Source organism: Gobius niger, assembly GCF_951799975.1.
Source record: "Gobius niger genome assembly, chromosome: 17".
NCBI classification, from domain to species: Eukaryota; Metazoa; Chordata; class Actinopteri; order Gobiiformes; family Gobiidae; genus Gobius; species Gobius niger.
This window is the reverse complement of record NC_136868.1, coordinates 18,378,595-18,406,482: the sequence shown is the minus strand read 5'-3', so window position 1 is coordinate 18,406,482 and position 27,888 is coordinate 18,378,595. Positions and strand designations below refer to the sequence as shown.

General features: G+C 40.5%; 1 protein-coding gene across 2 annotated transcripts; it reads right to left on the bottom strand.

The window, feature by feature from the left end:
* Nucleotides 1-34: 34 nt before the first annotated feature.
* Nucleotides 35-15,718, bottom strand: tpm4a (tropomyosin 4a). Of its 2 annotated transcripts, XM_079575043.1 has the most exons (9): nt 15,469-15,718; nt 13,053-13,178; nt 3,593-3,726; nt 3,370-3,487; nt 3,211-3,281; nt 3,065-3,140; nt 2,811-2,873; nt 2,612-2,681; nt 35-669 (listed from the first exon to the last, which is right to left on the bottom strand). In XM_079575043.1, exons 1-9 carry the CDS (start codon nt 15,580-15,582, stop codon nt 587-589), a joined length of 855 nt encoding a protein of 284 aa, XP_079431169.1. In that variant the 5' UTR covers nt 15,583-15,718; the 3' UTR covers nt 35-586. The 2 variants fall into 2 exon arrangements, with proteins under 2 accessions (XP_079431169.1, XP_079431170.1); XM_079575044.1 differs by lacking the exons at nt 13,053-13,178; nt 15,469-15,718 and adding an exon at nt 8,999-9,538 and having other exon boundaries at nt 37-669.
* Nucleotides 15,719-27,888: the final 12,170 nt, after the last annotated feature.

Sequence of the window (27,888 nt, the reverse complement as noted above, 5' to 3'; positions counted from 1 at the left end):
TGTGTGTGTGTGTGTGTGTGTGTGTCGGCTTTTAATGCTGAGTTTGTAAATGCTAAGATATGCAACACAGAGTTGTGTTCTGCTCAAGAACATGTCATTCACAAAAAACATTATGCATTATCTCTGTTTTCAGTTTGAACACCTCACTGCTTTTCCTTTGATAAAGACCAGAGACTGGCATATAAAGCACATCTGGTGAAAAATACTTCCAAATCACCACTGGGTGGCACTAGTGTCTGTTTGATATGCTACATAATCCCCACCATTAAACACCCAGGACTAACAACGTCACTAGAGTAAGACTTCTTAAGTGGTGTTCTGGAGCCACTCTTTCTTAAAGTGGTCAAAAGTCCTTTCAAGAAAACATCTGTTGGCATGACACCCAGAAGCACAGGGTTCAAAATAACTTCATTATATAAAAAATAAAATTGTGCCTTAGAAAAAAAAAAAAAGACGCACACAAAAGAACAAGAATTAAGTTATCCCCTTTTACATGGGGAGTAAAGACTTTACAGCTCAAAGTGGAATGGAGTCGAGCACTGATGGAATGGTCCTTGGCTAGTTCTTCATCTTCACCGTCCTTTCTTTATAGGTTGTTGAGTTCCTGCAAGGTCTGGTCCAGGACTTGGTGCATGCCCAGGTTTTCCTCTTTGGCATGTGATAATTTTTCTAAAAAATAAAAAAATAATTATTTAAGAGCACAACAGCTGCGCTGCCATGTCAGGTCCATTGTAGTCGCATCAAGCAACACTCCTTATGAAACAGAGGTGTATTTAATGAACTGGTGTTTTGCATAACTGCTCTGAGTAGTTGTGCCACATGCAAAAACCCATACACACTGTGCTCAAAACGTTAAAACTGCGAACACATAGTCACTATATCCTTCTGTGCAAATTAGTGTTTAGGAAGTACGTGAAGTCACCCAAAAAAAAAAAAAGAAAAATTCTCACCTTGTAAATTAAAACTTGATTATAATAGAGCTTGGGAAAAACGCTAACATTTCTGGGATTTCATTAATAATAAAGTAATAATTATGCATCGTTTTTTTTATAGCGCTTTTCTGGACGCTTTACATTGCGTTGTTCATTCACTCCATACTCGGTGGTGGTAAGCTCCTATTGTTGCCACAGCTGCCCTGGGGTAGACTGACGGAACCAGTCTGCGCCTTCGGCCCCTCCGACCACCACCAACCACTCACTCACTCACTACATTTGCCAGGTTTCCTGGTGTTGCCAAACGGTCTCCCATCCAAGTACCGACCAGGCCCTTCCCTGCTTAGCTTCCAAGGTTTGACAGGATTGGGCATCACAAAGGCGGTATGGCCAAGTATTGGAGATTTTAAATGTAAAATCATTCACAAATGCATTTGGACACTGCAGTGTGATCAATGTAGTTACCATTGACCCAAAAGCCAATGGAGTTGTTCCACAGCTCATTTCTACTTTTAACATATCGGTACTACTTTTACCATGTTATGTTTGCTAGTACCCCTTCACAAGCCGAATACCCATAATACTATATCCCAAACTATATACATTTCATGGGTTTCAGTCAAATGACTTTTTTTCCTGTTATGGACATGATTTCGAGGACTTTGGGCCACTCGAATTAAGAACAGTAATGTTTTGAATTTATTGCTATGGCAACGCTCCTTATTTTTCATCACTTGACACCCATGGATAGGATGGAAGAGCTTTGCATTTACTGTACCTATTAACTGTGCAACTGCGTTACAGACTACTTTTTCCCTTCAAACCATAGATTGAAACTGTAAATTTGGAGAAAGAAGACTTATTTTTTAATATTTTTGCAAAGTGAAGGCAGAGAAGGCACATATGAGAGAAGCCACAGGGGTGAAATGACCACAGAGAAAAGCAAAGCATCTACATAGAAGTCATGTCATTGAGGGCATGATCCAGCTCCTCACTAATGGCCTTGTACTTCAGCTTCTGAGCATACAACTCGTCTGGAGGGTGGATGTCAACAGCGAGTACAGCAGATGGCAAGGACAGCAGCAAGCAAGGCAAGAATTAGGGACAGGTTGAGATGAAAGAGACCAGAGGAAGAAGACAAAATGTAGGTCAGTCTATTGGAATATGATGGATGAATGACACACAATGAATAAACATAACATGGTTGAATTTCTACTTTTTATGGCCCCAAGAGCCAGAGCTCTTTCATTTCTGGCTAAAACATCCTCCAACGGTGGACATACTCCATAATAGCATGTTGGGGATGTTTGTGCAGGTTTTGATGGTGTTTTAAAGCATTCAGTATTTATTATTTACCCGCACTCTTCACTTGCAATTTCATTTTATAAGATGATTTTTTTCTTTTCTTTTATTTCAAAGTGTGATTTATGTACACACCTTCTTTTTGAATTACTGTGGGTATAATCTGTGTTCCACAAATAAACTTGCCTTGCCAATTGTATACTATACTGTATATGGTTACTGACAATATACTATATAGTACAGTGTATAGTATCTACTAGAACCACATAGCCAACTAATTTATTGATGGATGCCTTGATAGAAGTGGAACAATATCCAATGAAAATGCTAAATAAATGTTTAACTAGGAATTAATGGTGTGTGTGAGTGCCTCATACCTTCCAAGTCGTCAATGGACTTTTCCAGTTTGGCCACTGATCTTTCTGCGAACTCTGCACGAGTCTCAGCCTAACCACAAGTCAAACACATGATTCAGAATAATACAAATAACCTGCCTGCAATACTGCAATATGCACTCAATATGGACTCAAAGGCTTTTAGGCTTTTGGGGTGCGATGTTTCTATATAAACTCTTACCTCCTTCAATTTGTCAGTCAGGACTTTTATCTCTTCTTCATATTTGTCTTCTTTTTCTGAGTACTGTTAAAAGAAGTACATAAATCCCTCAATATAACATAACACTGTTTTTGCGTTTCAAAAAAGCGGATTCATTAATATAGCATCTATGATGCATATTTACGTATGCAATAGCTAAAGTATCCAAAAAGTGATAAAGTGATACTTTCCAGAGTCAAAGACATTCTTTATTGCATGCGTCATGTGACACTCACCTTCTCAGCCTGAGCTTCTAAAGACTTTAGATTGTTGGTCACATTTTTCAGCTCCTCCTCCAGATCGCTGGCTTTACTGTTGAAGAAAACAAGGTGAGCACAACCTTTTATGAGCAAGTTTGTTACTTTATCAGATCAACTCTTGCCATTCTGAGAGCTCTGCCCTTTCCTCTGCCCTCTCCAGCTCTCCCTCCAGGATCACCAGCTTACGAGCTACCTGGACACAGAGACAAGCAGACATTATTTCACCATAAACAAGAAAATTACATGGATCACATGCTTGAAGATTATCGTCCACCGCCCACCTCTTCATATTTACGGTCCGCCTCCTCTGCAATGTGCTTGGCCTCCTTCAGCTGCATCTCCTGGATCTCCATCTTCTCCTCATCCTTCATTGCTCGGTTCTCAATCACCTTCATTCCCCTGTTGGGACATAATGAAATAAAATACACTACTGTTTTTTTTTTCCATTAGATGTAGTTATTGCCCATATGTTCAAAATAACAATAATATGTTTGTGGGACAGACCTCTCGCTCTCATCTGCAGCCTTCTCTGCCTCCTCCAGTTTCTGCAGTGCTGTGGCTAGTCTTTCTTGGGCTCGGTCCAACTCTTCTTCCACAAGCTGGATCCTCCGATTCAGAGCAGCTACCTCACCCTCTGCCTGTGAGGAGAAAACATTAATTCCACATTCGATTGTCTTCATTGTGTTTTGACAGAAGGTTAGATAGAAAATAGTAAATAAATAGTTGAATTGTCTGAGGAAAGGCCATACCAAGCGCCGCACCAGCTCTGTTACAAACAACTTCTTACAAAATTACAGTGATCAATAAATGTCCTTTAAAAAGGCTCTTGCTTTTCACGAATCAAATGATGGTGTTGTCTTTTAAGTAAAACACAGCACAAAACCTGTAAAATATACTTAAGTTAAATACAAATTTACACAATGTAAATCTTTTAATCAAAAGCGGAGTTTGGAAACTACACAGACAAGTTTATTTCACACCAAAGAAGACCAGGTTCTAAGAAATACCTCAAAACATTCACATACTATAAAAAAGATAAACAGTAAATGGCATTTTAAATAATTCAAAAGTGGAGCCAAGCCATAGGTTTCTTTGACAAATGTTTTCTTGTCTTCAGGAGAGGGTCACAATTTTGTGGGTCAGTGGCTAAATAGCTATTAGTCATAGAGTCCAAAGGTTGGTATGGTAACTCGAGAACATTTAAAGTATAGGCAAATGTGAGTCATGTACCTGAAGATATTAACGCCGTAAAAGTACCAGGGACCAAAGCAAAGGACTGAAAGCATGTTAAAAATGCAGCCTGTATTGTGCTTTTGAAAACTATATTTTTTCTGTATTGGATTGGAAACTGCTGACTATTTTGCCCCTTTATTGTCTTAAGAGTTGACCTTTTCGGGTGTCACTGTCTAGGGACGCCACAGACATGAGACAGGAAACGTCTGTCAGTTTTAAATTGTCTTGCATTGGCCAGAAGGTGATGCTGCAGTAACCTAACCTTATTATGAATGTAAACTCGTAAATCAGTCCACCACCATCTTGAGATCTATTTAGAAATGCGTTCTACATAAGCGTTCATCTGTTGACGCCACATCTGCAAAATGAAGCGCTGAGCTCAATTACACCAGCGCCTGGAATAACAGATACTATTACTTCCTAACTCCCGAGTGAATCAATGTGCTCCAAGGAATGCTGCTGTCTGCACACAAACAAACCTGCTATTCATCCACTTTAGTTCAGCAAAAATAGCACATTATACACTGTACAGCACACACTCTCTATGGCCTTGTAACGCACACAACAGAGCCACTTTCCCTGCCAATGCCACCATGTTGGTTTAGCAAAACATTTATGATCAACATCTAATCTTTGATCAGATTCACTAACACACACTTGGGGGAATTCCCTTTCACACAGAGGCAGCCTTGTGGCAAGTACAGAACACATAGCTCATAATAGCCATGCGCTTAGGCCTCTAATTCAGTGAGCTCAGGTTCTCTAATGAAGAGAACCTCGTCATCGTACAAAATAAGTTTACATGTAGTAGAATGTATCCTTGCAATGGGGGTCATTTATTGAACATTGGCTCATGTGCAAAGTAGTATATGCAGAAGTATCATACATATCAAATGTGCGGCCCTCCAACTGTATTACGGGCAACATCAAATGGTAAATTAAGTGCAACACACAAAATGGCTTATATATTCTTCAGTTTGCACCCGCTATTTAGCACCTGTGTCTTAATGACGTTTGAGATTCGGAAGGTTGACAGTTTAAGTCCAGCCTGAGCACTAGAGCTGAACAATTCATAGCATACTTGAATGGCTGTATGTCTCTGTGGGGCTGTGTTTAAAACCTAACTCTAGTCTACATAATGATCTGAAATTTCACGCTCATTTATTTCTTCCAATTGTAGTAATAGTAATTGTATTTCAGTCTTCCCTCAAATGTTTTGCAGCATGTCTTGTGCACAGCAGACGGATTGAGGATCACAAATCTAATCGCAATACTTGTCAAATTGCTATTACATTTTTTTTCTCCAAATAGGAGGAAAACTTTGCAAATTACAGATAGGTGCGTAGGAGACAAGGGAAAATCCCAGTGTTCATCAATAAAAAGATATTTCCCGCACACTGCCTAAACTTGCAAAAATATTTTTATTTGGACATTATCAACATTTCAGTCTTTTTTCAGTCCTTTATCGGCAAATTCTCTGTAGAGCTCCGACTGAGCACATGTTGTGATGTGTCACTGAATGAAATATTAAACCCCAATTGCAACAGTAAGTCTGATTGTGAATCAGTGCACCCAAACCAAAAAGGTATAGTTAAAAAGGTCCTACCATTCAACAGTTACCTTTATAACATTACAAATTGCAAGGTAACCACAGGGGAACCCTGAAAGAGCTGACAGGAAGTCCTCTGCCAGCCATTCTTTCATTTCCCCTCTTTGATCGTTTACTGTGTCAGACTGTTTTCTCTATGACCGCGCAGCTTCCTTAGCACCCACTTTACATTCTTAGGCTGCCAGGGATGCACCATGCCTTATATGGTAACACAAATTAAACTATGGAGAAAGTTTGCAGCATCAGTAAACTCCCACAGTGCAGTCATGCATCTATGGGAACACACTTATGGACTATTCAATACTCTTCTTTTATCATTGTGAACTAACCAGCAGAAAATATTCTTCAATACATCTTCAAAGGGATTTACTAAAGAAACATGTAGGTGTGTAATAGAAGTGAAGAGGAAGGAGAAATGAAAGGCAAATCTAATTATGAGCAGATTCAGGGCAGTGGGCTAATGAGCTACACAGTGCTTTTAGGTCTGAGTTATTCCTGACACCGCAGCAAACACTGAGCTCATGTTGCTTTCCCTGAGGACTGTAATCTCATGATATGGATATGCAAAATATAGGTCTGTGAATGCGCCATATGTTAAAGATGGACAATGTTTAATAAGCTTGTTTGTGGCGAGTTTGATGTAATTTATCTTTAGTCCTACTCTGATGTAACTACCTGATCATAAACCATGACATAATCATTTTGACATGTTTCAGCTTAGTCTCCTCGCCTGATTCACTTGGAATGCCGTCAAAAGTTAGTGTTGTGGTCCCTTGACAAACGGAGGTCATCTCCTCACGGCTTGGTGTAAACATCCTCATAATAAAACTGTTGTGCCTCTTTCAGGATGATGAATGCCCAGATGTGCTTCTTAAACGGAAATAGACAATCAGCCTCATCATCAGGTAGGCAATGTTAATAGGCTTAATCATTACTTGCTGCGTTATAAAGTTTTACCAAGTATAAAGGAGGAAACATTTGTCTGCTGCTCAAATCCAACAAACCTTGTAAAACTGTAAAGTCTCAGCTCAGACAGAGAACAGTAACTCTGGAGTGTTCCCCAGAATGGCCAAGCCGGACACAAGTTGACATGTGGCAGCTATATTTGGAAAGTTTAGCTATTCCCATGGAAAATGTCCCAGGAAAACGGAAGCATTTTTTCCTATTCTACTGGAGCAATGTGGAGACCCAGTGCAACACTCGAATGATCATGTTCACCTGTAATGAGCAAGTAATAGCACATCACTTCCAATACAGTGTATAAGGATAGTACACATTACTTTTTCTGATTCTCAACTGTGCAAAATAGGATTGTTGCAAAAACAGTTTTGATTTTGGATTATTCAGTCATGACTCGTGATACTATAAATGTGAGTCCTGAAGCTAAATCCCTGGACATCTATAACCTTTGGCAATAATATAATGAAGGTGGACTTTATACTGCTGAATTAGTGGTTAAACCTCCAGTACTTTTAATCTTCCTGTTCATCTGGTCAGGGGCTCAGGGACAGGAAGTGTTGGGAGTAGAGCACAGGAAGTGTGGACCAGAATCACCAGACAACATCCTGGGAGTGGCAGCCACTGCAGTATTCACCAATGATAGGTCCACTGATAGATCAATGACTGCAACTTTCATGTGGTTTTAGATTGGGATTAATACAATGTCCAAAATGTATCTTATAGAAGTGAACTCTGATGAGAAGTCAAATCCTTTGAACTGCAATCTGACAGTTTAATTAAAAACAAAGGTCATTTGAGGCTTATACAGCGTGCTTTACTGTTTCAGTCACAAGTCTCCAGAGGCTTTAAAACCACACCAGAAATAACATGCTGTAATCACTTTTCATTTTACTGTGAAATGTGGCTAATAGTTTTTATCTTGTGGTATCCACATTTCAAACAGTGATTCATTACTTTAAGAGGCTCAGTGTGGTTCCTGTTTTGATCTTGTTGCCGAAGAAAGGCTTTTTGTGCCAAGGAATCTCCTCAGGTCGGCCTAATTACTCACATATGGGACCTAAACACACACACTGAGTATGTAGGTTGAGTACGTAGCCTGTGATATTGGCCCTGGAAGACTCTTTCACATGTTCCTGAAGGAAAACTGAAATGTATAGCCTTGCATTTCTGAAAATCATCTATACTTTGCCACAATTATAATCATATATATATATAACATTTTATTTCAAAACACAAATCCTTTAAGGAATGGTAGTGTGACCAGAAAGCCACTGAAAATGAGATAATCAACAACAGTCAACACTCAGTTGTTCAATGGTGGCCACTACCCACTTAATAGTAACTTATTTAACATCAAAGCATCTAAATCTCTACAGTACCTTCCCCTCTCTCCTTCTTCAGTCACTACACTTGTCCCATCATCATTAACCACATTGTCATAAAGAAGCATGTGAAACTGGCTGAGACTGTTACTTATCAGCATGGCTAAGCATTTCATGCAACTTTGTTTTTCTTGTTTCTTTTTCTAGAGATAAAAAAGGCTGGTTCCCAGAACATTTTTTCTTTTTTTTTGCACCAGACAGTAGCCTGCCATTCCCCAAAGTGCAAGAGAACCCCTAATAACAACGTAGTAACTAGTAATTTCCCATCAGGTGTAGGGTTGTGGTTAGGCCTACATGCTGGTGTCATAACAGACTGTTGCCAGACTCCCACTTTACTCTAATACTGTCTAAAGCAGCAAAAGGAAACCCGTCCTAAAATTTCCATAGCAATGATTCGTTTTGCATGGATGCAGAGCAGCTTTTTCCACAGACTGACCACAGTTGTCTACGTGGTCCCCGTTTGGTCACAGTAGTTGTGCGTAGCGGCCTGGTACAGTCAGCGCGCACTGGGCATGCGTGCAGACCTGCAGGAATCCAAACTTTTTTCGCGAGACCAACGCCTTGCATTGTGGCACAATCACGCCCGCGAATGAATCAATGATGTGCCACAGTTACTATTTCATAAAACAAATGCAGATGCAGCGTAAAACAAGAGCTATGGAGTTAATATAGTGTGATGATGAATACACCACCAACCTATATTGTAAAGAGGGGTACATTTCTCACTTGTTCTCGTTGGTCCCGTTCTCTGTCGAGCTCTCTCTGTAGGGTTTGAGCCCGATCCTCTGCGTCGTCCGCTTGCTGCTGCAAACTCTGGATCTTTCTCTTCACGGAATCCAAAGAGTTGACACCTGCCATCGTTACGCACTAGCTTTGATGAGACTACCCGAGGAAAGTAAGCTTGGGTTGTACAGTGGTAACTCGATGCAGAGTTGTAGTGTTCCGCTTGGGTCTCTGTGATGACTTAAAGGACGATCATAAAACAACAAAAAGCTGCGAAAATATGTCCAACCAAGTCTTTGAATTAAAATTGATCGTTCAAGTGCAACCAAAGTTACATAACCGGGATATTAGGACCGCTTCGTGTTGTCCGGTTTAATCTTCTGCTCTGTGGAATGTGAAGATGCGGTGCTTGGTAAAAAGTTGCCTTCGGGAATGTTGCAGTTTTGGTCCGGACACTTGGAGTTGAAAGCAGGATTAAAGCGGCTGCTGCTCGATGTGCGGAGCCCAGAGCGCCAGTCTGTGCCCAAGAACGAGAGGGATGATTGGGGCGATGGCGTCACAGTGGGCGGCGCGTCTGCGCGTGGAAAGGCTGATCACTGCTGTGAGCCTGTGACTGATGTGATCATCGAGCCTTTGAAACGACGAGGAAAGTCAAAGGAGGATGCTCCTTTTCACGCATCTTTACGCAGACGCATGCAACCGTTATACGTGACACTGTCACTGCCATGTTTTAATGTATTCACTGGCAACATTTCATTGTGGTGGGATTGTGCATATAAAATTACTTTATGTTAACTTCTCAGTTTGTTTTTAGTTGGTCTGTTGATTAAGATGAGCACTTTTCCCCAAGTTGCAAAGACATTTAACTTAAATGCCTTTATAGCCTTTCTCATGAAAGTAACAATAAGCCAATGTTAAGCCTAATAGAATAGTTTTGTAAGTTTTGACAAACTTTCACTATATATATTTATAGATATATTTATTTTTCTATTTTTTTTTGCTCACTGTGACAGTGGGTTTGAATGATGTAGTCCTGGTAGCGTGCCCTGCCCTGTTTATGGTTTCCTATTCACTTGATAGATCTATGAGCTGTAAGGCTGAATGGGCAAGTAGGCCAGTAACTCAGCTCACAGCTCAGCCTCAGCCCTATGTGGTCTTTGTAGCTTAGCAATCTCCCCAATTCATCTGCCGTTTAAGTCTATGAGTCGGCCTATGCCCGAAGCAGTTAGCAGCATTGATTTCATTTGGGACAGGAGTGTGGGGTTTTCTGTTTGCATTAGCTGCATTCTTCAAATACCAGAACAACCCTCTGCTCCCCCTGCTCCCCTGCCATTGTTGGCATGCTTAAATACTAAAATCCAATGTAATAATCTTGTCAGTCTGTAACAATTTATGCAATCAAGTTCAACACAAACTACTTTCACCGTTTCACCGTTTCCTCTGTCAGACATTGACTGATTGGCTGCTTGTACATCATTATGTTTGTCTTTTTGCCAGTGAAGAGTCTTTACTGTTGTTCTATCCCATGTCCTTCCAGGTTTTCCAAAATGGACTTGATTCATACATGAATTCAGATGCCGCTCTTGATAATTTCCAGTTGGAAGGCAATTTGTGGAGGAGTAGTGACTTTCAGATAGTTGCACATACGGTGCCCTGTAATGCACTGTTTTGTTCATTGTGTTGTTATTAAAGGCCATTGGCTACCTGAACATACAAGGGGTTGACTTTTCAAAACAGCTATTTTCAGGTTAAGTGGAGGGTAATGTGAATGGTAAGATCTGGGCCACTTTTCCCAGCAGTGTGAATCCACGTTCTTTTGTCAGACAGTCCACTTGACCCACTTTGCATACTGTGCTATTCTGAGTTTATTGAATCTGTATGTGAGGAGACTGTGTGCTTCAAGTTGTTACTACATGCATATATACCTCAGACACTTCCTTCTGTGCAGCCCTGTGTTTCCATGGGATATCCTCCACAAGTTTTACACAATGCCACGTCTCTGCACTAGGAGAGTGAGATGTTTATTTTTCTGCCAAGTAACACCCCTTTTTGTGGCATTTGTGGAATGTAAAGACTTTAAACCCGAGACTCTTATAATGCTAGATATATAATAACATGACCATTAAGTAAATCAGCTAAGTTAAATTAAAGTATGGCATATCACTATGATGTGGAGCAGTGCTATAAGTGCTGTGCTTTATATTGTTGCAGTGATGGTAGAGGTCAGAGTCAGCCTGTATGCACTACTGTGTGTAACTTGCATTACCGAAGGTTTTACTTTGATAGAGGTACAGGCTTAATATCCCTTTTTAGCAGTCTCCTATAACAACTAGCAGCAGTGAACTCACTTTTTACACTGACTGAATAGACGTCTTTTGCCAGTGTGAAATAAATCTCCTGTATGAGTAAGTGTATTCTACTACAATACGTTTTCATTCCAATTAATATTTTTTAGCATTGTTACTCTTTCTTGAGTTACTAAGTCTGTCATATTATTTGTTTATTTGTTATTAGGAATCTCATTAGCGGTATTAAGCTGCTGCTGTTCTTCTTGGGAACCTAGTCAATAAACTTCACAACAATCCCAGTATGTCATACAAACAATATAAAGATGAAAACAGATCTTTCAGAGCAAAAGTTTGACCAGTTCATAATCAACAATAACACCAAAATACAGATGAAAATGTATCACCCATAGCATATACTGTACACTGATTATCAATCATGTCCTTGTATATATTTACTTTATAGTTAATTAGTGCTTCCTCCATTACTACAAAGATAATTTCTTAAGTTTATTTTAAATGTAGTTTTGCTACTAGTTTGAGAAATTCACTTTGGAAGTCGATCCCATTCATACACCGCCCTAAATATTGTTGTACATTAGTATTAGAACTCACTTTTGGCATTGTGAAATTGCCTCCTAGCATGTCTGGTGTTATAGCTATGCTTTTCTCTGCTGAAAAGTAGATGTAGATTGGCTGACTGGTCTGAGTCTTCATATTATAGAGCAGAGCAGTCCACATGTATGAAACACTGAGGTTTGTGCTGCTGCCAACTATCTCAAATATGATCCCTTTCCCAGATTGCACATAATTAGCCACGGCAACTCTGGCTTTTCCAATGTTACGCTACATTTACCAAAGTTATTTCTGTGTATTTCTGTGTGTAACTTCTCTGAACTCAGCGACCGTCTTGTCTCCTAACCTGGGCTCGTCTGTTGTGCACTGGGGCCTGCGATGTTTTATCACAGTGCTCATCTTTCTGTGGCTGCACAGGAATGTCAGGTTTCTGAAGGGCTCTGTAGCTTCAAACTGTATCAAAGTGGTCTCACAGCTGGTACTGGACTAGACCAAATCCAGCTGCATGGGGCATGATGAGCGCTGGTTCCCCATAGTGCTATGGCAACTGAAGTGTTGTGCGTCCAGGTTGCCAGGGTTAGAGGCGACACAACAAAAGCACAAAAGAGAGAACCAATAACAATGGTTTATTATATAGATATGTAGTGATTGTGGTTAAAATCAAAAGAGGAGTTGGGTTGATCATATCAGTAGTAGATTTTCAACTGCAGTTGTAGATGTGGCAACATAGGGATGAAATGGTAGTGTAAGTGTTAGCTGTAGTATGATAAGATAAGATAAGATAAGATAAGATAAGATAAGATAAGATAAGATAAGATAAGATAAGATAAGATAAGATAAGATGGTACTTTATTGATCTCACAGATGGAGAAATTGCATTCGATGAGAGAGCATCCGGCAGCAGCACCCATTCAGTGCGCACCACTCTTTTTTTTTCTTTAGTGAAAGATCGCTGTGTCGCGGCCGCCATCTTCACTGTTTTGGTCACAGGAGGAGCAGTATTGTTTTTTTTTTTTTTAATTAATTAGCAAAAGCTATACCAACGATTTAAAAAGCCATATACCCAGAGTCGATGTTTGGGAAATTAGTTAAAATTTCTTCCATTTTGTATCGACAAATAGATAAATGTCAATAAATTCATATATGTCTATTGCTTTTTGCTATTTGCTTTAATACACTGGTTAGTTTTTACTCACGTCTGCAGATTTTGTCTCTGACAGTTCCAGTTTTTCTTGGGCGTCTTTGAGCCCCTCAGAGAATTTGTCCAGTTCATCTTCAGTCTGCTTCATCTTCTTCTGGAGGTCCACCAGCTCCTCCTCCAGCTACAAAAACATGTAGAACATCTTACCTTCAGTGTGTCATTTTATGACCCATTTATCATTTGCTTGTGGAGAGCTGAATAAAATTTCAATTTCAAAGTATTCTATTAGCAAATTGCAATTGTTTAAGTAGTACAACACCCTAAACATCATTCTATTAGTTCAGCAGTTTGTGCAGTATTTCAGTCTTCTCTTGAATGTTAAAGCTGGGATACCATGGAGTACGTTGTTAACACAGCAAAAAACATACATTGTTTCATGGTCTTCACCAATTTTTATATTGAGCGATAGAAAATAGAATTTCAACCTAAATTTATGAAATTTATTTAGGGGGTGGTCCCCCCTTCACTTTGCCACCGCTCAAAGTTGTACACGGGCTTGAAATGTTTATATAAAATAATTTGCTTGAAAAGTTCGTGCAGCAGGGACTGTGAGAGCTAGAAACGAGTTTGGGCCAAATAAAAAAATGTCACAATCTGTGCAGGAAAAATATCAGGTACCTCAGCTTTAATGTTCTTGCTGGGCACATGTTTATAATGTGCACAGTGAACTTAATCTTAAACCTAAACAGCTTGGCATTTTATTTCTTCTTGAGGATTCAGATTCACTATTTGTAATGCTATCTTTTACACTTTCAAGTTTTATCTTTAGACAATAGGCACTTGGAGTGTGACTTGCTTTGTTACAAGCAACACGCGAAAGCAACGTAAAGTTTTCAAACCAAAGTACCCTAAAAGCCATGGGTTCAAGCCCCAACCAAAAAAACAAACAAACAGCGGATCTGGTCCACTATAAAACAACATTGGGAGACACAAATATGAGAAATTCTTACTTATATAAAACGCTTTCAACATATTTTGTATATGTTTACTTGTGATTGTGCCAGGAGGACATTTGGGTGTTAAATGGCAGATGCTGATAAAGGTGTTTTGGCAGTGTCCCATGTTTGAAGACATTTCTGCGTTAATGGCTTCCTCTCAGTCTCTCGTGACGTGATCAGTGGTATGCAGACCCTAATCTTCTTTACAAATACCACTCAGCTCATGTGTGTGTGTGTGTGTGTGTGTGTGTGTGTGTGTGTGTGTGTGTGTGTGTGTGTGTGTGTGTGTGTGTGTGTGTGTGTGTGTGCCAGTGCCTACAGTGAGTTAAGTGTTTGGCCTAATCAGTAACCCCCTGAAGAAGTGCCCCTGATAATCCTCATGAATTCCTCATTGTCATGGTCTGTGCTGGTCAAAAATAACAGTGGCTATGAGTGATAACAGACAGAGACTATTGGAGGAGCGTGGCCAACTGTATTTGCATGTATGTATATGTAGGTATATATGGATACAGTAGAGGCTGTGACTGTGACACTTCCAGATGGACATTCTAGACATAATCTTTATTGCTTCAGACTAATGGGATGTCACCTCATTCACCTCGCTCTAACAGTGGGTGGTCTGAGCCAAACTGCCCAACTTTCCTGTGTTTTTGTTGTTGTTGAGAAAGATGACGCTTTTAACCACTACCTTCATCTTGCAAATGGATACACCTTTTCCCAATGCGAGCAGGTTGGGATTCTTCTTTGTGAGGTGTTAAGATTAAGTGGTTCTACTGACAAAGTATTTACCCTCTGATCTGGGTGGATTGGGAAACAGCAGTGTTTTCTGTTGCAATTTTGTTGTGGTTTTGGTTGGAAAAGATGCCACACTACACCATCTCTCATCCATAACATTACCAAATAGCGTGAAAGAAAATGTCTGACTTTTAAAGTGTCTCCAGACTTGCGTGGGACATGGGCATTTGCTAAGATTAGGGACAATAATCTGGTCGCACTTTACAGCACGGATATAACATGGTGATCCAATGGAAAAGGAACTATAGCCAGAATGAATACACCAGTACATTTTACAGCCCTGTTTCCATATTATTACCAAGAAATACTGGCCATGTTTTCTGGTAATTTACAGTCTTTAATCATAATACCATGGAATAAATGATGTGTCCTGTTTCCATCTAATTTCCATAATGACCATGTTATTACAGTTTTAGTATAACATGTCCTTCCTTTTACCGAGCTATATTCTGGAAAGTTAAGTGCTTCCAATACGTTTTACCTGGGAGTAGTCACCAGCCCATTATAAAGAAGCAGTTGGAGCTTTTCTGTTCGATGGTATGTTTGGTATTACATGGATTATAACTGGATAATGATCAAGCCACAAAGCGGAATCTAAACTATTTTACAGGTCATACAACACATACATTTATTTATTTTGCACATTTTTTCTTACACTCGTTCAGTAAAGCATCCCACCTGCTTGCATTTATCCTCTGCCGCCTTCTTGTCGGTCTCCGCCTGCTCCGCCCGATCGATGGCATTCTCCTTGTCCAACTTCAGCATCTGCATCTTCTTCTTGATGGCCTCCATGTTTGAGATACCCCTTTTAAGTTGATTCCAATGAAATTATAGGAAGAAATCCGGAGCTGCCCTTTGCTTGGTTTAAGGGGAAAAGCAGCTGTAAAGGCTTAGGCAAAGTTGCACAGAAAGAAAAGCAGGAGGGAGAGAAAGCCAGGCTAAAGTGAACAGGGATGGAGAGTGGGGAGCCCTATATGGGTAGCACCAAAACCTGCCTCTGCCTTCTGATCACCTCCCTCTCTCTCCCTGTGCATGTATCCAGTCACCACTCAGCATCCACTTCATCGGGCTATCGCAGCGTTCATACAAGGGCTTTCTAAACACAGCAGCGGCCAGGCCCGTAACCACGGCTGATCTCCTTATTTGGGATGCTCTACGGAGACAGGCATCAGAAGCAGAGACAGAGGTGCAGGTTTCCACATTTAACTACATGGATAACAGCGTTGGTACACCTTATCAAGCACTCAGGGCTTAGAGGGGTTGTTTATATTGAGACAATGCACACATGATGGTGGTTTGTTAAAGAACTGGACCTGAAAGTGTTAACCCGGATGGTCCATGTTTTACTAGGCAAATCGAGAGCATAATGTTCACGTTGATGTATGAGAATAAAGCTGTTTTATGATGTAGTATTCTCTAAATTAGAATTATTGGTAAAAAGTCTGTCATACATACATGCGAAAGTATAGCCTATGTCTCTTTCAACCCTGCAGTAGTGTAAAGAGGGCACATCTAGATAGTACACATACCGTGACTGTGCATCAATATTTCTGAATTTGATATTTGACCTTCCATGTTCCACCAGGCCCAGATCCAGACCAAATTAGGACTAAAATGGGTCTAAAAAGGTTAAATACACCAAAATTGGGCTTTCATTACAGACATTTTACAGAAAAACTTCACTTAAATGCACTATAAAGCATAAATAAAATCATTTTAATTAGAATGAATAAAGTGTAAGATTGTAGATGTCCCTGAGTACCACTTTAAGAAGCACAAGTACCACCAGTGGTGCCACAGTTTGAGAATCACTGCTCTTCCGCAATCATTCCTGTAGTGACAATGCTTTGTAAATAATGTTGTTCAACAAAAAGACAAAACAACCAGCACTAGTGTCTATCAGTCATTAAATGTACATTGTTTCCTTTGTGCATGTTGATTCCTCTGTAAAAGGGCTGTGCATTTACACCAACTTTATCCACGGAGTTAGAACTCACATGAAGTCTGCTGCTCTCAGATTGAAAAAACACACAATGCCTTTCGCCTCAAATGACTTTCATTCTTGGCAGCAGCGTCTCACCAGTCCGACCGAGTAAATACATTATGGACATTGCTGAGATAGCTGTGAAACCAAAAGCAGAAGGAACTGAAAAGACATTAAAAGACCCATTACAACGAGGATGTCCTGCCCAAAAGCACATCCTCATCTTTTATATTATTCACATATTGTATCACACTGTTGAATGCAATAAAACCATGGCATTTAAGAGCGATCATTACAGCATTGCATAATCTTTACCATATAGTCATGAGCTGTGGTATGTGGACCTTTGGACTAATCCTCTTTCTGCATAAGCACTTAAAGCATCTGTTTCCGCTGCGTTTTATTACACAATTTTAATATGTAAGTATCAAGTAAAAACCCAGTTTACAATGTGGATGAAGGTGTTAAAAGCATTCACAGATGTCTGGCTTTCAGATCGCATGAAAAACAAGAATTTCCTTCTGTTTATCAGCAGAAAAACACAGAGCGACGGAACCCTCTGCATAAAATCTGGTCTGCTTATAAATAAGGCCTTATAACGGTCAGTGAATCATTGACATTTTGGCAAATATGGGAGCACTTTGTGAGAGCAATGAGTGTCAATGAAGACTTTTGAAAGACATCTCATCAGTATTTGCTTTAAGAGATTGTAGTGATGTTTACATTCATTGTACACTTTTACTCCATCACGGCTGAGGGATTGTTGTCAAAAATGTGACGGGATCAAAATTAAGTGAAACACCATTAAGACAGAAAAGTGGCACTTATGTTCCCTTAAAGGTTCATGAAAGTGAATTATTGATGCAATGCATTCCAGTGCACACAATACAATACAATACAATACAATATAATACAATACAAAACAGTACAATACAATACAGGGAAAGTTATAGTCTGTGCTTTGTCTTGCAGGTTATGTGAAATGTTCCCACGGGCATTTAAAATAAAGGTTAAGGTTAAGGTGTTTATTGTCCCTGTAGGGACATCTGTCCTCTGCATCTGACCCATCCTTCGATGCCACTGGGGCAACCCGTAAGGAGCAGGGACCCATCTCCAGATGTGGAGCCAGCTTTTCAGAATCACCTGGCTGGAGGATTCACCTATTACACATGTTTTTAGTGGTAGGGGAAACCAGAGTACCCGAAGGAAAGCTACGCAGACACAGTGAGAACATGCAAACCCCACACAGGAAGGCCCCGTCCTGGTGGATCAATAGGCCAATGTGAATTGTGTTTGAAAATGCAAGTGCAATTTGTTTATTTGGTTCCCAACCAATTAAAGAAATAAAAGTGAAACGTCTGGATAAAGATGGCTGTTTATGGTAATCAAAGTATTGTTAAAAGTGGTCACTCACAATTATATCTCCAGCGGGTGCAGTGCATTGGGGTGATATCTGTTGTCTAGTTATGCTGCACATGCACATGTTTCCTATAACAGTGACTCGCCCGACACCTCACCTGGAGAAACTTTAAATGTCCCTGAAACCGATCAGACATTTAGTTATTCAAAGATACAATTCTGATAAGGGAACACAAATTGAATCATGTTTTCTCCAAAGTGGAGAATCACAAACTGTGGAATCACAAACATTAGATGACTAAAGATGTACTCGTGCTTTTATTACTGTAGCACAAAGTTTTGCCTCGCACTCTTTTGTTTAAGTCTGGGTGATTTCTTTTCCCGAGCAACAAAAACAAATGCATTTAAAACTGTCCTTTCTTGCGGTCAGGGATGTGGAACTGAAAATATTTGTTGTTAAATGATGTTTTACATCAGTGGCATTAACATTGTGGGCACCTGCTCAGACCTGCAGCCATGTGGTCATGGAAAGAGTTAAACAGGTTTCCTCCTCGTGGTGAAATCAGACACAAAGACGTGTTTCACTGTGAGCCACATGACTGATTTTACAAAGCAGGACAGATGTCAACAGCTTCAGCTCATCACCAAGTTCACAGTTAAACAATATACTTCAGATAATGTGGTTTATATTTCGTTTATTAGATTTAGTGAAGCCACTCTATCGCTGATGACTTATATTCACCTCTTAACCCCCACCTGAACCAAGCACATTTTCTCCAGCTTGGCATTACCCAAATCTAAGCGACAAAAACATGACAAAAATGTGACAAAACAAGGCGACAAAATGGCAAAAAAGTTCAAATCACTTTTGTAGGTCTTAGCTTTCAGATGAGGTGTACACTGTTGCTCTCCAGTTGAGACGCTTTTAGGGGACGGGGGGTAAAAGGTTAAAATGATATTAATATTTAGCTTTTTGTGAACACTTTGGACTTTTTACTCCTACTCCTCCATCTACTACTACTACTTCTACTCCTACTTCTACACAGACACAGTTTAGGTAATCCTATTATTACTATCTTTACTTGTACCACCTTGTGTCGTAACGTTAGGGGAGTGGAGTCTCTCTCATGCAATGATGGAACAGAATAACGCCGTGTGAAAATAACAGTGCTGTATCTAGTGATGAGGTCATGCTGACATAGCGGTGACAGAGGCCGTGTCTTTGCCTCATCACCTCAGCTTGGTTCAGCACTGACCTTATAAGGACAGGCTCTTATTGTCTGTATTGGAATGAGAGGCAGCTACTGTACCTGTGTGCACTGAGGACCAGAGCACTGTTGCACTCTGACAGTAACCAAATAAGAGCTATTCAGTTCAGGTAGTTCTTTCTCCACCCTGTCGGTTTCTTTTCACCTTATACACAGAGGCCGTGTCCAGACCTTAAACGCAGCCTACTGTGCATGTTTTGGGTAGGTGAAGTGCCCAGAGTAAACCCATCGAGACACTGGGAGAATATGCAGGTTCTACACAGACAGGTCCCACCTGGTTTGGAGCTCAAACCCAGGACAATGTCTCATCTCGAGGACATGCCCCAACTACCAGGCTACACCGGAATCTTTTGTCATTGCTGGACTCTTTGTTTATGTGATTGTGACCTTTGGAACATCTGTGTAATTGTGAGGCATTGATACTACTTTAGCCTTAATAAATGATGAGTTAACACTTAATTCATCATGAACACTTCATTAGTAAACTAAAACCTAATAACTACTTAACTACTACAGTTAATGCCCAACTCATAATGAATAGTTCTTCACATACTTCACTTATCATTGTTCAGTAGATCCAGACCCACCAGGTGAAAATAAATACCTGCTCTACAGTTCTTCTTATTGACTGCATCTTTTTTTGTTATGTTCATGGAATTGTTCTGACTCAGTGAATTGCTGTGAATTCTCTTGTAGATACACTATGTAGAGCAAATTCCTGACACCCATTTCCTCTGATGTACCTGCTCCTCTGTGTGACCGTGGCTTCACCTCCTGTAAAGTCACTAACATGAACACATACTGGCCATGTGGCTTTAGGCTGGACTGTGCGGGACGCTGTGGGCGGGGCTAAGGCCAAACAGAGGATAAGGATGGGCCAGGCTTCGGGCTTCAGCAGTTTGAAAGGGAAGTCCTCCCACAGGAAACTAGTTCTCCACTCGGCATGGCCTTTTAAGGTAAAAACTCCCCAAAACTCATGCGGCCTGGGAATACTGCTATGATTTATTCACTTGTGCGAGCAGCAGAGACAGGAGACAAAGATTAGGAAGGAAGGCAGATTAAGTAATTTTCATTAAAATAGTTGTTAGCACCAGTCACAATTTGTTTGAAAGTTTATGGTACATTTTCCCATTCCACAGTTTGTAATCAGCAGTTCACGAGGAGGAAGACATTAGCAAACGGGGTGTGGGAAATCGCCCCCTTACCATTTTTCCACATGGGAAATTGACTTAAAAGCAAATGTAAACAAAGTCCGCAAACTGGAGCATCCTGGGAAATACTGTGTCCACTGGAACATTCCTCAGTGAAGATTTTCATCAGTGGATGCCTATAGCAGCATATCACTGCATCAGCCTCTTATGGGCTAATGCACTCTTAAAATCAATATGCCCCATGTGAGCCAAGTTAAAGAGAGAGATGAATAATGCAGATTTGCATTTTTGTTTTTTTTTCAAAGAAAAGGCTCCTGTTCGAAAGTGTCACAACTCACTTATTGAAAGTCAGTAATTGTCCTTTATTTTCAAAACATCTCTAGTGTTAAAGACTCACCTAATCCCTCGAAGCCTGTGAACTTGGCTCATATGTTTTAGTATTACATAAGTCGTGTCTGCTGATGCTCAGTCTCATCCTGTCAGGGCTGAAAGGCCAAACACAAACCTTTTTGACATCATCCACAGTCAGTGTGAAAATAAATCTTCACTTTGAATGGTCATAATCATTTCAAAGCTCTAGTAATTCAGGGTTTATCACCTGAACACATTTGGACCATAACAAATAGTTAAACAATGGGCTATATTTTCATTGTAGGGATTTTTGTCCTCTGCATTTTACCCATCCTTCGATGCCACTGGGACAGCGGGTAAGGAGCATTAGGCAGTGCAGCACCCAAGGACCCATCTCCTGGAGATGACCAGCCAGAATCGTGGTCAGAATCACTTATTCTATTGAGGAATGGAGGAAACCCAAGGGGACACGGAGAGAACATGTGAACTCCACACAGAAAGGTGGTCCTAAAGTTGATCAGGCAACATTCTTGCTTTGTGGCGAGAGAGCGCTAAACACTCAGCCACAGTGCCACATTTTACATTCTGTGTTTCGATAGAGACCCAAAACAGTTCATAAAAATACACCTCACAGGATGACAACATTCTTTGTGCTGGTCCCATGCAGGGGTAAATGTGTTGGATATTTATGGTACTTAAAGTAAAACTATTGGCTCTGTGAGAAGCAGTACTTGGTTATCTATCTATGAGCAGCACTTCAAGAGGCCACGCAGGAAAGAGAAGTTAACTCTCACAGCCATATTAAACTGATAAGCTGTATCTGAGGGCACAGTCTGGCTAGAGGCCCTGCTGCTGCCAACACTAGAGGCCAAAGGTCCCACTGTAACACTTCCTGGATTAAGTCTTTCTCAGCTGTTACACTTTCAGTTTACGTTCAGTCTTTAAAAGAAACTGAGGTCCTATAAATGTGCCTTTTTGAACCTTCATGGACGCCTCCCACAGGTTCTTCACGATGACTTACAGAAATATATACGTAACATTCTGAGACCTGCTGCAAATGTACCTGTCTGAGAAATCATAACACCACCAAAGTGGAACTCTACTGAAAGTCCAGTCTATAATTTCCCCAAAGTCAATCCTTTTCCATTAGATGTTAGATAACTCTGCACTCCATGGCCTGTCTAAAGTCCTGTAGTAAATTGATGCAGAGGTGATGACCTTTTGCTGAGCACCCATGCCGCTGCACATCTGGATTCATTTAGACACTAATGCAGGGGCTCATTTGTCAGAACTATAAATAAATACTGACACAGCAAGTCTTTTATTGCTAGTATAGTTTTATTACCTGTTATCCACTTCACTTGTTAATGATTCTTTCAGTTGAAACATGTATTCTAATCACATTCCATCCATGCACTGTTGAATTTCACTTTAACTTTTTATTGCCCTCACGGTTCTTCAGATTGTGGTGAGTAACATGGGTGGTTTCAATTTGTTGGGCTAGGAGTGCCCCTGTCTTTTTTTTTGGCAGAGCAGCTGTGGACCTTGACTTGGTTCACAGAGACAGAGGTGATTGAATAGCGCCCTCTTGCGACCTAATCGTGTGTTGCAGACTTTTGGAAGCAAATTGAGAGTAGCCCTCTTTTTTTTCTCAGTAACTTAAATCCACTAATGGCATTTTAATGAGGAACAACATTTTATTTTGCTCAACACGTTTACCTGCTTATTCATAAAATGATTAGTGACTTTGCCAATGATTTACAGTTGTATGGCCGCATTATTATGATAAAATTATAAGTTATTCTATTTAAAAAAAAACATCTCTTGGCTATTGCTGGGTTGCAGGTTCTAGAATGTGATGATGTCATCGGGCCCAGCGGGGGGCAGGAGCCAGTTTTTCCTATTAACAGCATTACACTTTAACAAGCCGTAGCTCAAAAGAAAATGTATGAATTAGAAAAATTATCATTAATATCAATCTCTGGGTCCATGATCTCTCAAAAATTTCCCCCAAATTTCCTCAAAAACAAAATAATTTTTCCTCCATACAATAGCATTGGCCTTTAGAACCCTGTGATGTCACCTGCAACCCAGCAATAACATTTGATAGTGCATCATATGGTGATGTTTTTATAATAAATGAATGCCCCAAAATGCCCTGCGACCTCAAAATAGAACAGAAGTAGTCAATAGGGCTGGGGCAACAGATATGTCTTTATTGTAAAACGTGTATCATGGGGTCTCCTAGCTTTTATAACTGTTACTATTAATACTACTACTTTTATATAACAAAATCGTCAGAGAGCGACTTTGGCTTTGAAGACAATTAACAAATATTGACTTTTTGGCGAAGATCTAGCCTAAGTGAATTGAATTTTGTCTTTATACTTAAAACCAAAACTTTAAAAACAAAAAATGTTTTCAGATTCTGTTCAAAATGTTCATAACAAACAGAAAATCTAAAATGTGACTTACCAACTGCATGTCTAAATGTCGAGGTTCCCAAAAAAGGACTGGAGAGTGACTGACAGCTCCCGGGCTACATGGTTGGACATTAATGTGACTGCTTTCCAGGCAATAGTGGACATAGGACATTCTGCCAGGACATGAGAGATTAGGCTCCTAAGGCCAAACACTATTAACATACATTAAAACATATTGAAAATTCAGGTTTTGGTGAAGAATAGTTTGTACCAGTTTTGGTACTGACAGGTGGTCTAAACAAAAGAGACAGACTTTATTGTACTTTTGCACTTTTCATAAGGCTTCACTCAGTGTCGGACTGATTTATATTTAAATTATGATTATGTTTTTAGGCTCTGCCTATGTGAGAGAGAATTGGCCGGATTTAGAATATGCAGTATTGCAATGCATTATCAGCCCCCATGTGTCGATATAAATGTTGTATTGTGACAAAAGTGTATCATCCCAGCCCTAATATGCAACCACTCTCTAAACCAGGGGCAACGTCAGGCCCGTGGTCCAAATGCAGCCCTCCAGCACAGAACCTCTGGCCCCAAAGACGATTTTGAGGAATATTATTCCTCAAATCAGAGTTCAAATACCTGTTAAAATACTCTAAACATTTGGAAAAACTCTCTTTTTTTTTTATTTCCTGGCAAAACACCACATTAGGTTATGCAGGCCTAACTAATGTTTGTAGAAAATGGTGGTTTAGGCTACAGTGGTGGGGTTCGGCCCTTGGTGTTCTGGCATATGAAAAATTGGCCCTCCACAACGAAAACTTCCCTTCCCCTGCTCTGAACTCCACTCTTTTTTGAGCTTTGATGGAAAAGCATGTTTTTGGATGATGAGTTGCTATAAATAATATTAGTCTATTTGAGCCTGAAGGCTGTGACAGAATACTTTCTAAACATTTACAATTAAAGTTGCAAGCAGCAATGAAGGCCCTCACCCCGGGACGCATCTTTTGTGATTGCCTCACACTCGCCCTTATGCTCAGGCTCGTCCCCAACCTCACAAATAATAATAATAATAATAATGCATTGTTTTTATATAGCGCTTTTTTGGACACTCAAAGACGCTTTACATTGCACTATTCATTCACTCCATACTCGGTGGTGGTAAGCTACTATTGTAGCCTCAGCTGCCCTGGGGTAGACTGACGGAAGCGAGGCAACCAGTCTGCGCCATCGGCCCCTCCGACCACCACCACTCACTCACTCACGCATTACATTCGCGAGGCTTCCTGGTGTTACCAAACGGTCTCCCATCCAAGTACCGACCAGGCCCTTCCCTGCTGAGCTTCCAAGGTCTGACGGGATTGGACAAATCACATTGACGTAGCCTGCATTCATCGGCATAGTCTCCCTGTCCAGGCCCACATCATTCAGAATATAACATCTGGATGGTGTTGACCAAACACTACTGAAAAGGGCAGAAAGTCCGTTGGAATAAAATGAGAACTTTATGGCATTGGCCCTCCAACCCATAGGCTTGATTGACTTTTTTGATTGGTGTGATTTTTCCAAATTTCCTGCATTTCTGACAAAGTAACTTGTGTCACTCTCCATAGTGATGTCATTTTAGCTGGATGTTGCAGGGACTCTCGTGTGTGCAGTTTTAAGAGAATAACGTAAAGGTGATACTTGCATTTCCGTATTCCTCAAGGCTGTTGGTCTGTGCAGACGCAATGCTGTCAAACGCTGGTTAATCTTCACATCGTGATTTGAACAGGTTGTATCACTCTGTGTTATTAAGACGTGCAGTGTGTGCTGCTCTGTCCTCGCCTGATCTGTTGTTTTGGGTAACTGCCAGCGGCCTGTCCTTGGTCCAAATGATACAGGAGTCTGTTGTGACTCATCACCCCACTGTGCTTCTTCGGAAGTTCACAGATAACGGTTCACAGTGGACCAAAGCCCAGTCAAATATTTGTCCCGATCTGAGTGTACCAAGACCTCAGCTGCAACTTTTGTTGCATTTCAACAAAGGTTTTGGCTCTATAATAATGAGCACATACAACAATTTTTATATAGAAAACCAAAAAAAAGTTTAAATTCAAACACAAAACTCACAGGTCTATGTAATCTTTTGTGCCAGTCTCAAGCCCGTGAAAAACAAGGTTATGCCTGAAAGGCACTAAAATCTTAGGGAAAGCAAATGGCTGATATCCAGCAGACAAATGGCCCCAGATGGAAACATGTACAAATACAGATAGTCATGGTATTGAATTTAATGTTCAACTTCTATCTGCAGAGGGCAGCAATGTGCTGTGAATGGTCATTTGCCAGTTTCCTCTTTTAAGTTAGTTTAGTTCTAGAGTTCTAATGTTTTCGCTTTATGACTCTTCAGCTAATAGCACTTTTTTCACCGTAAGCTTTCATGTTGTATGGCAACTCTTATGTTCATCACTAAGTTTAATTACTCTGCTACGGCCTCAACCTGTGTTTGGATGTATAAATAAAGATATCAAATGAGGATAAACCCTCAGTTCTGAATATCATCTGCTGGCCCAAGATCTATGCCCAGACTGGAGCACAATGAAGTCTTTATAGAGTGTGGCACAGACGGCATATTGTCCGGGCGCTGGACCTAAAGAATAGGGTTAGGAGAGAGGGCCGTGCCTCTTTGTGAAATGGGTCAGGTCTGGCAAGGGGTTAAGATTTGGGTATGTCAGCAGAACGGTTTGATTTGATAATTCCCATAGCCCCATGAACCTGCACTGAAGGGGCTTTCAGATGCACTCATTATCCCATGAGCCTTTGTGTGGGGCCTATAGATGCCAGACATTTGTAGGGTCATGCTGGGTGTCAGTGTATGTGTTCCTTCCAATTAGTCTCAAACACAACTATAAACAGACTCATTTGCCACATTAGGTACTCCCCTGTCATGAATGTCATTATTTGTTATTTTTGTGTGGCCGTTGTGCTCACACCAGTCAACAAGCGATCTTCCTAACAAAAATGCTGCTCCATGGGTAAGTTCTGCCATGTCAGGTGTCTCTTCTTCATCATGCTCGGGTTGAAACTCTGCACATTAGATACAGTTCGAAACCCCGTCCAAAAATGATAATAATCTTCCATGGACGCATTCCCAGCCGAGACGGGGAATGGTTTCGACACAGACAGGCCTACAGCAACATAATGTCTTTGTGATGTTCGCATTCAGGAGATTTATACAAAGCTCAAAGGAAATTTAAGATTTAAGTGTTTGGGGGGTTCACTCTGTCATCAAGTCTGGAATTGCTTCAAATATGCAGTGTAGAGAAAATTGCAGATGAAAGCCTAAGATTATGCCATATTTCATAAAACAAAGCATGCTTCTTTTTTTTCTTTTTTGTCAGGCCATTCATTGTGTGGTGTCGTTGACCTCAAGTAACTTCTCCACTTGCTCTATTTGAGATCTTATGCTTCTTGACAATTTCATGAACTCCAAGTCAAAAGAGTGAATTTAGAAAAGCTTGAGTAGGTGCGACTTCATGGTAAAGTTGAGAGCAGTGTTGGACACAGAGAAATGCAGGCCACATGTAGGTGTTGAATTTCCTCCTGAGCATGCAGTGAAGAGTAGCACCATATGGGAATGTAGTTCCCATATGGTGCATATCCTACTCTGAAGGGGGAGGGACTAACCGTGTGAAGTCATCGATCCAGGGTCCGGGTGATCATGTCCCAGCCAATCCGAGCAGAGAAAGAAGGGTTCTGGGGGAGCGGCAGGCAGTGGATGATTAAATAGAGGGGGGAGGTTAGGAGAAGCAACCCTGGGAAACATTGGCCTATGCGAGTCGTAGTATGTCCATGACCCAAGCCAAAAAGCTGTCCTCAGGCACTTAACCTGGGGCTGGGCGTCCAGTCAGCTGGGTCAGAGGTGAACATGATACTATGTGCAAGACATGCAGGGAGCTATTTTGGCTACAAGTCAGACAGATTTGATTATGAATTAAAACTTTTGGACCGTGGCACCCACCCAGGCCATTTCAGTTGTAACACTGCAAGACACAAGCATATATTGATTGAGCTTTTTCTGTAGGGCTGCACAATATCTTGGCAAATTATCTTTATCACAGTATGGGCGGCATATGAATATTCTAAGAAGCCGCAATATACAGCGGGAACCATATTTTTACATACACTTCATAAAAACACACATTTGCATTTTTTTCCTCACTGTCTGACATGAAACTGAATCAAAGTTTTTTTGTTTTGTTTTAGAACCATTAGAATTTAAAAAAAATATATATTTCTATTTGTCAAATGCCAGAATAATGAGAGATAGAATTCTCTACACAATTTTTTACTACTTTTTACAAAACCAAAAGGGATTACTATACCTTTAAACAATTAAGGGAAAGCCCAGATAACGATGTCATGACATTGGAAGCACAAGTCTGGTTCATCCTTGGGTGCAATTTCAAGACACTTGACGGTATCAGATTCATTGGTTAAAACAATGATGGAAATGTCCAGTCATCATACAGATCAGAAAGAAGGCGGGTTCTGTGTCCCAGAGATGAACGTTCTGTGTCTAA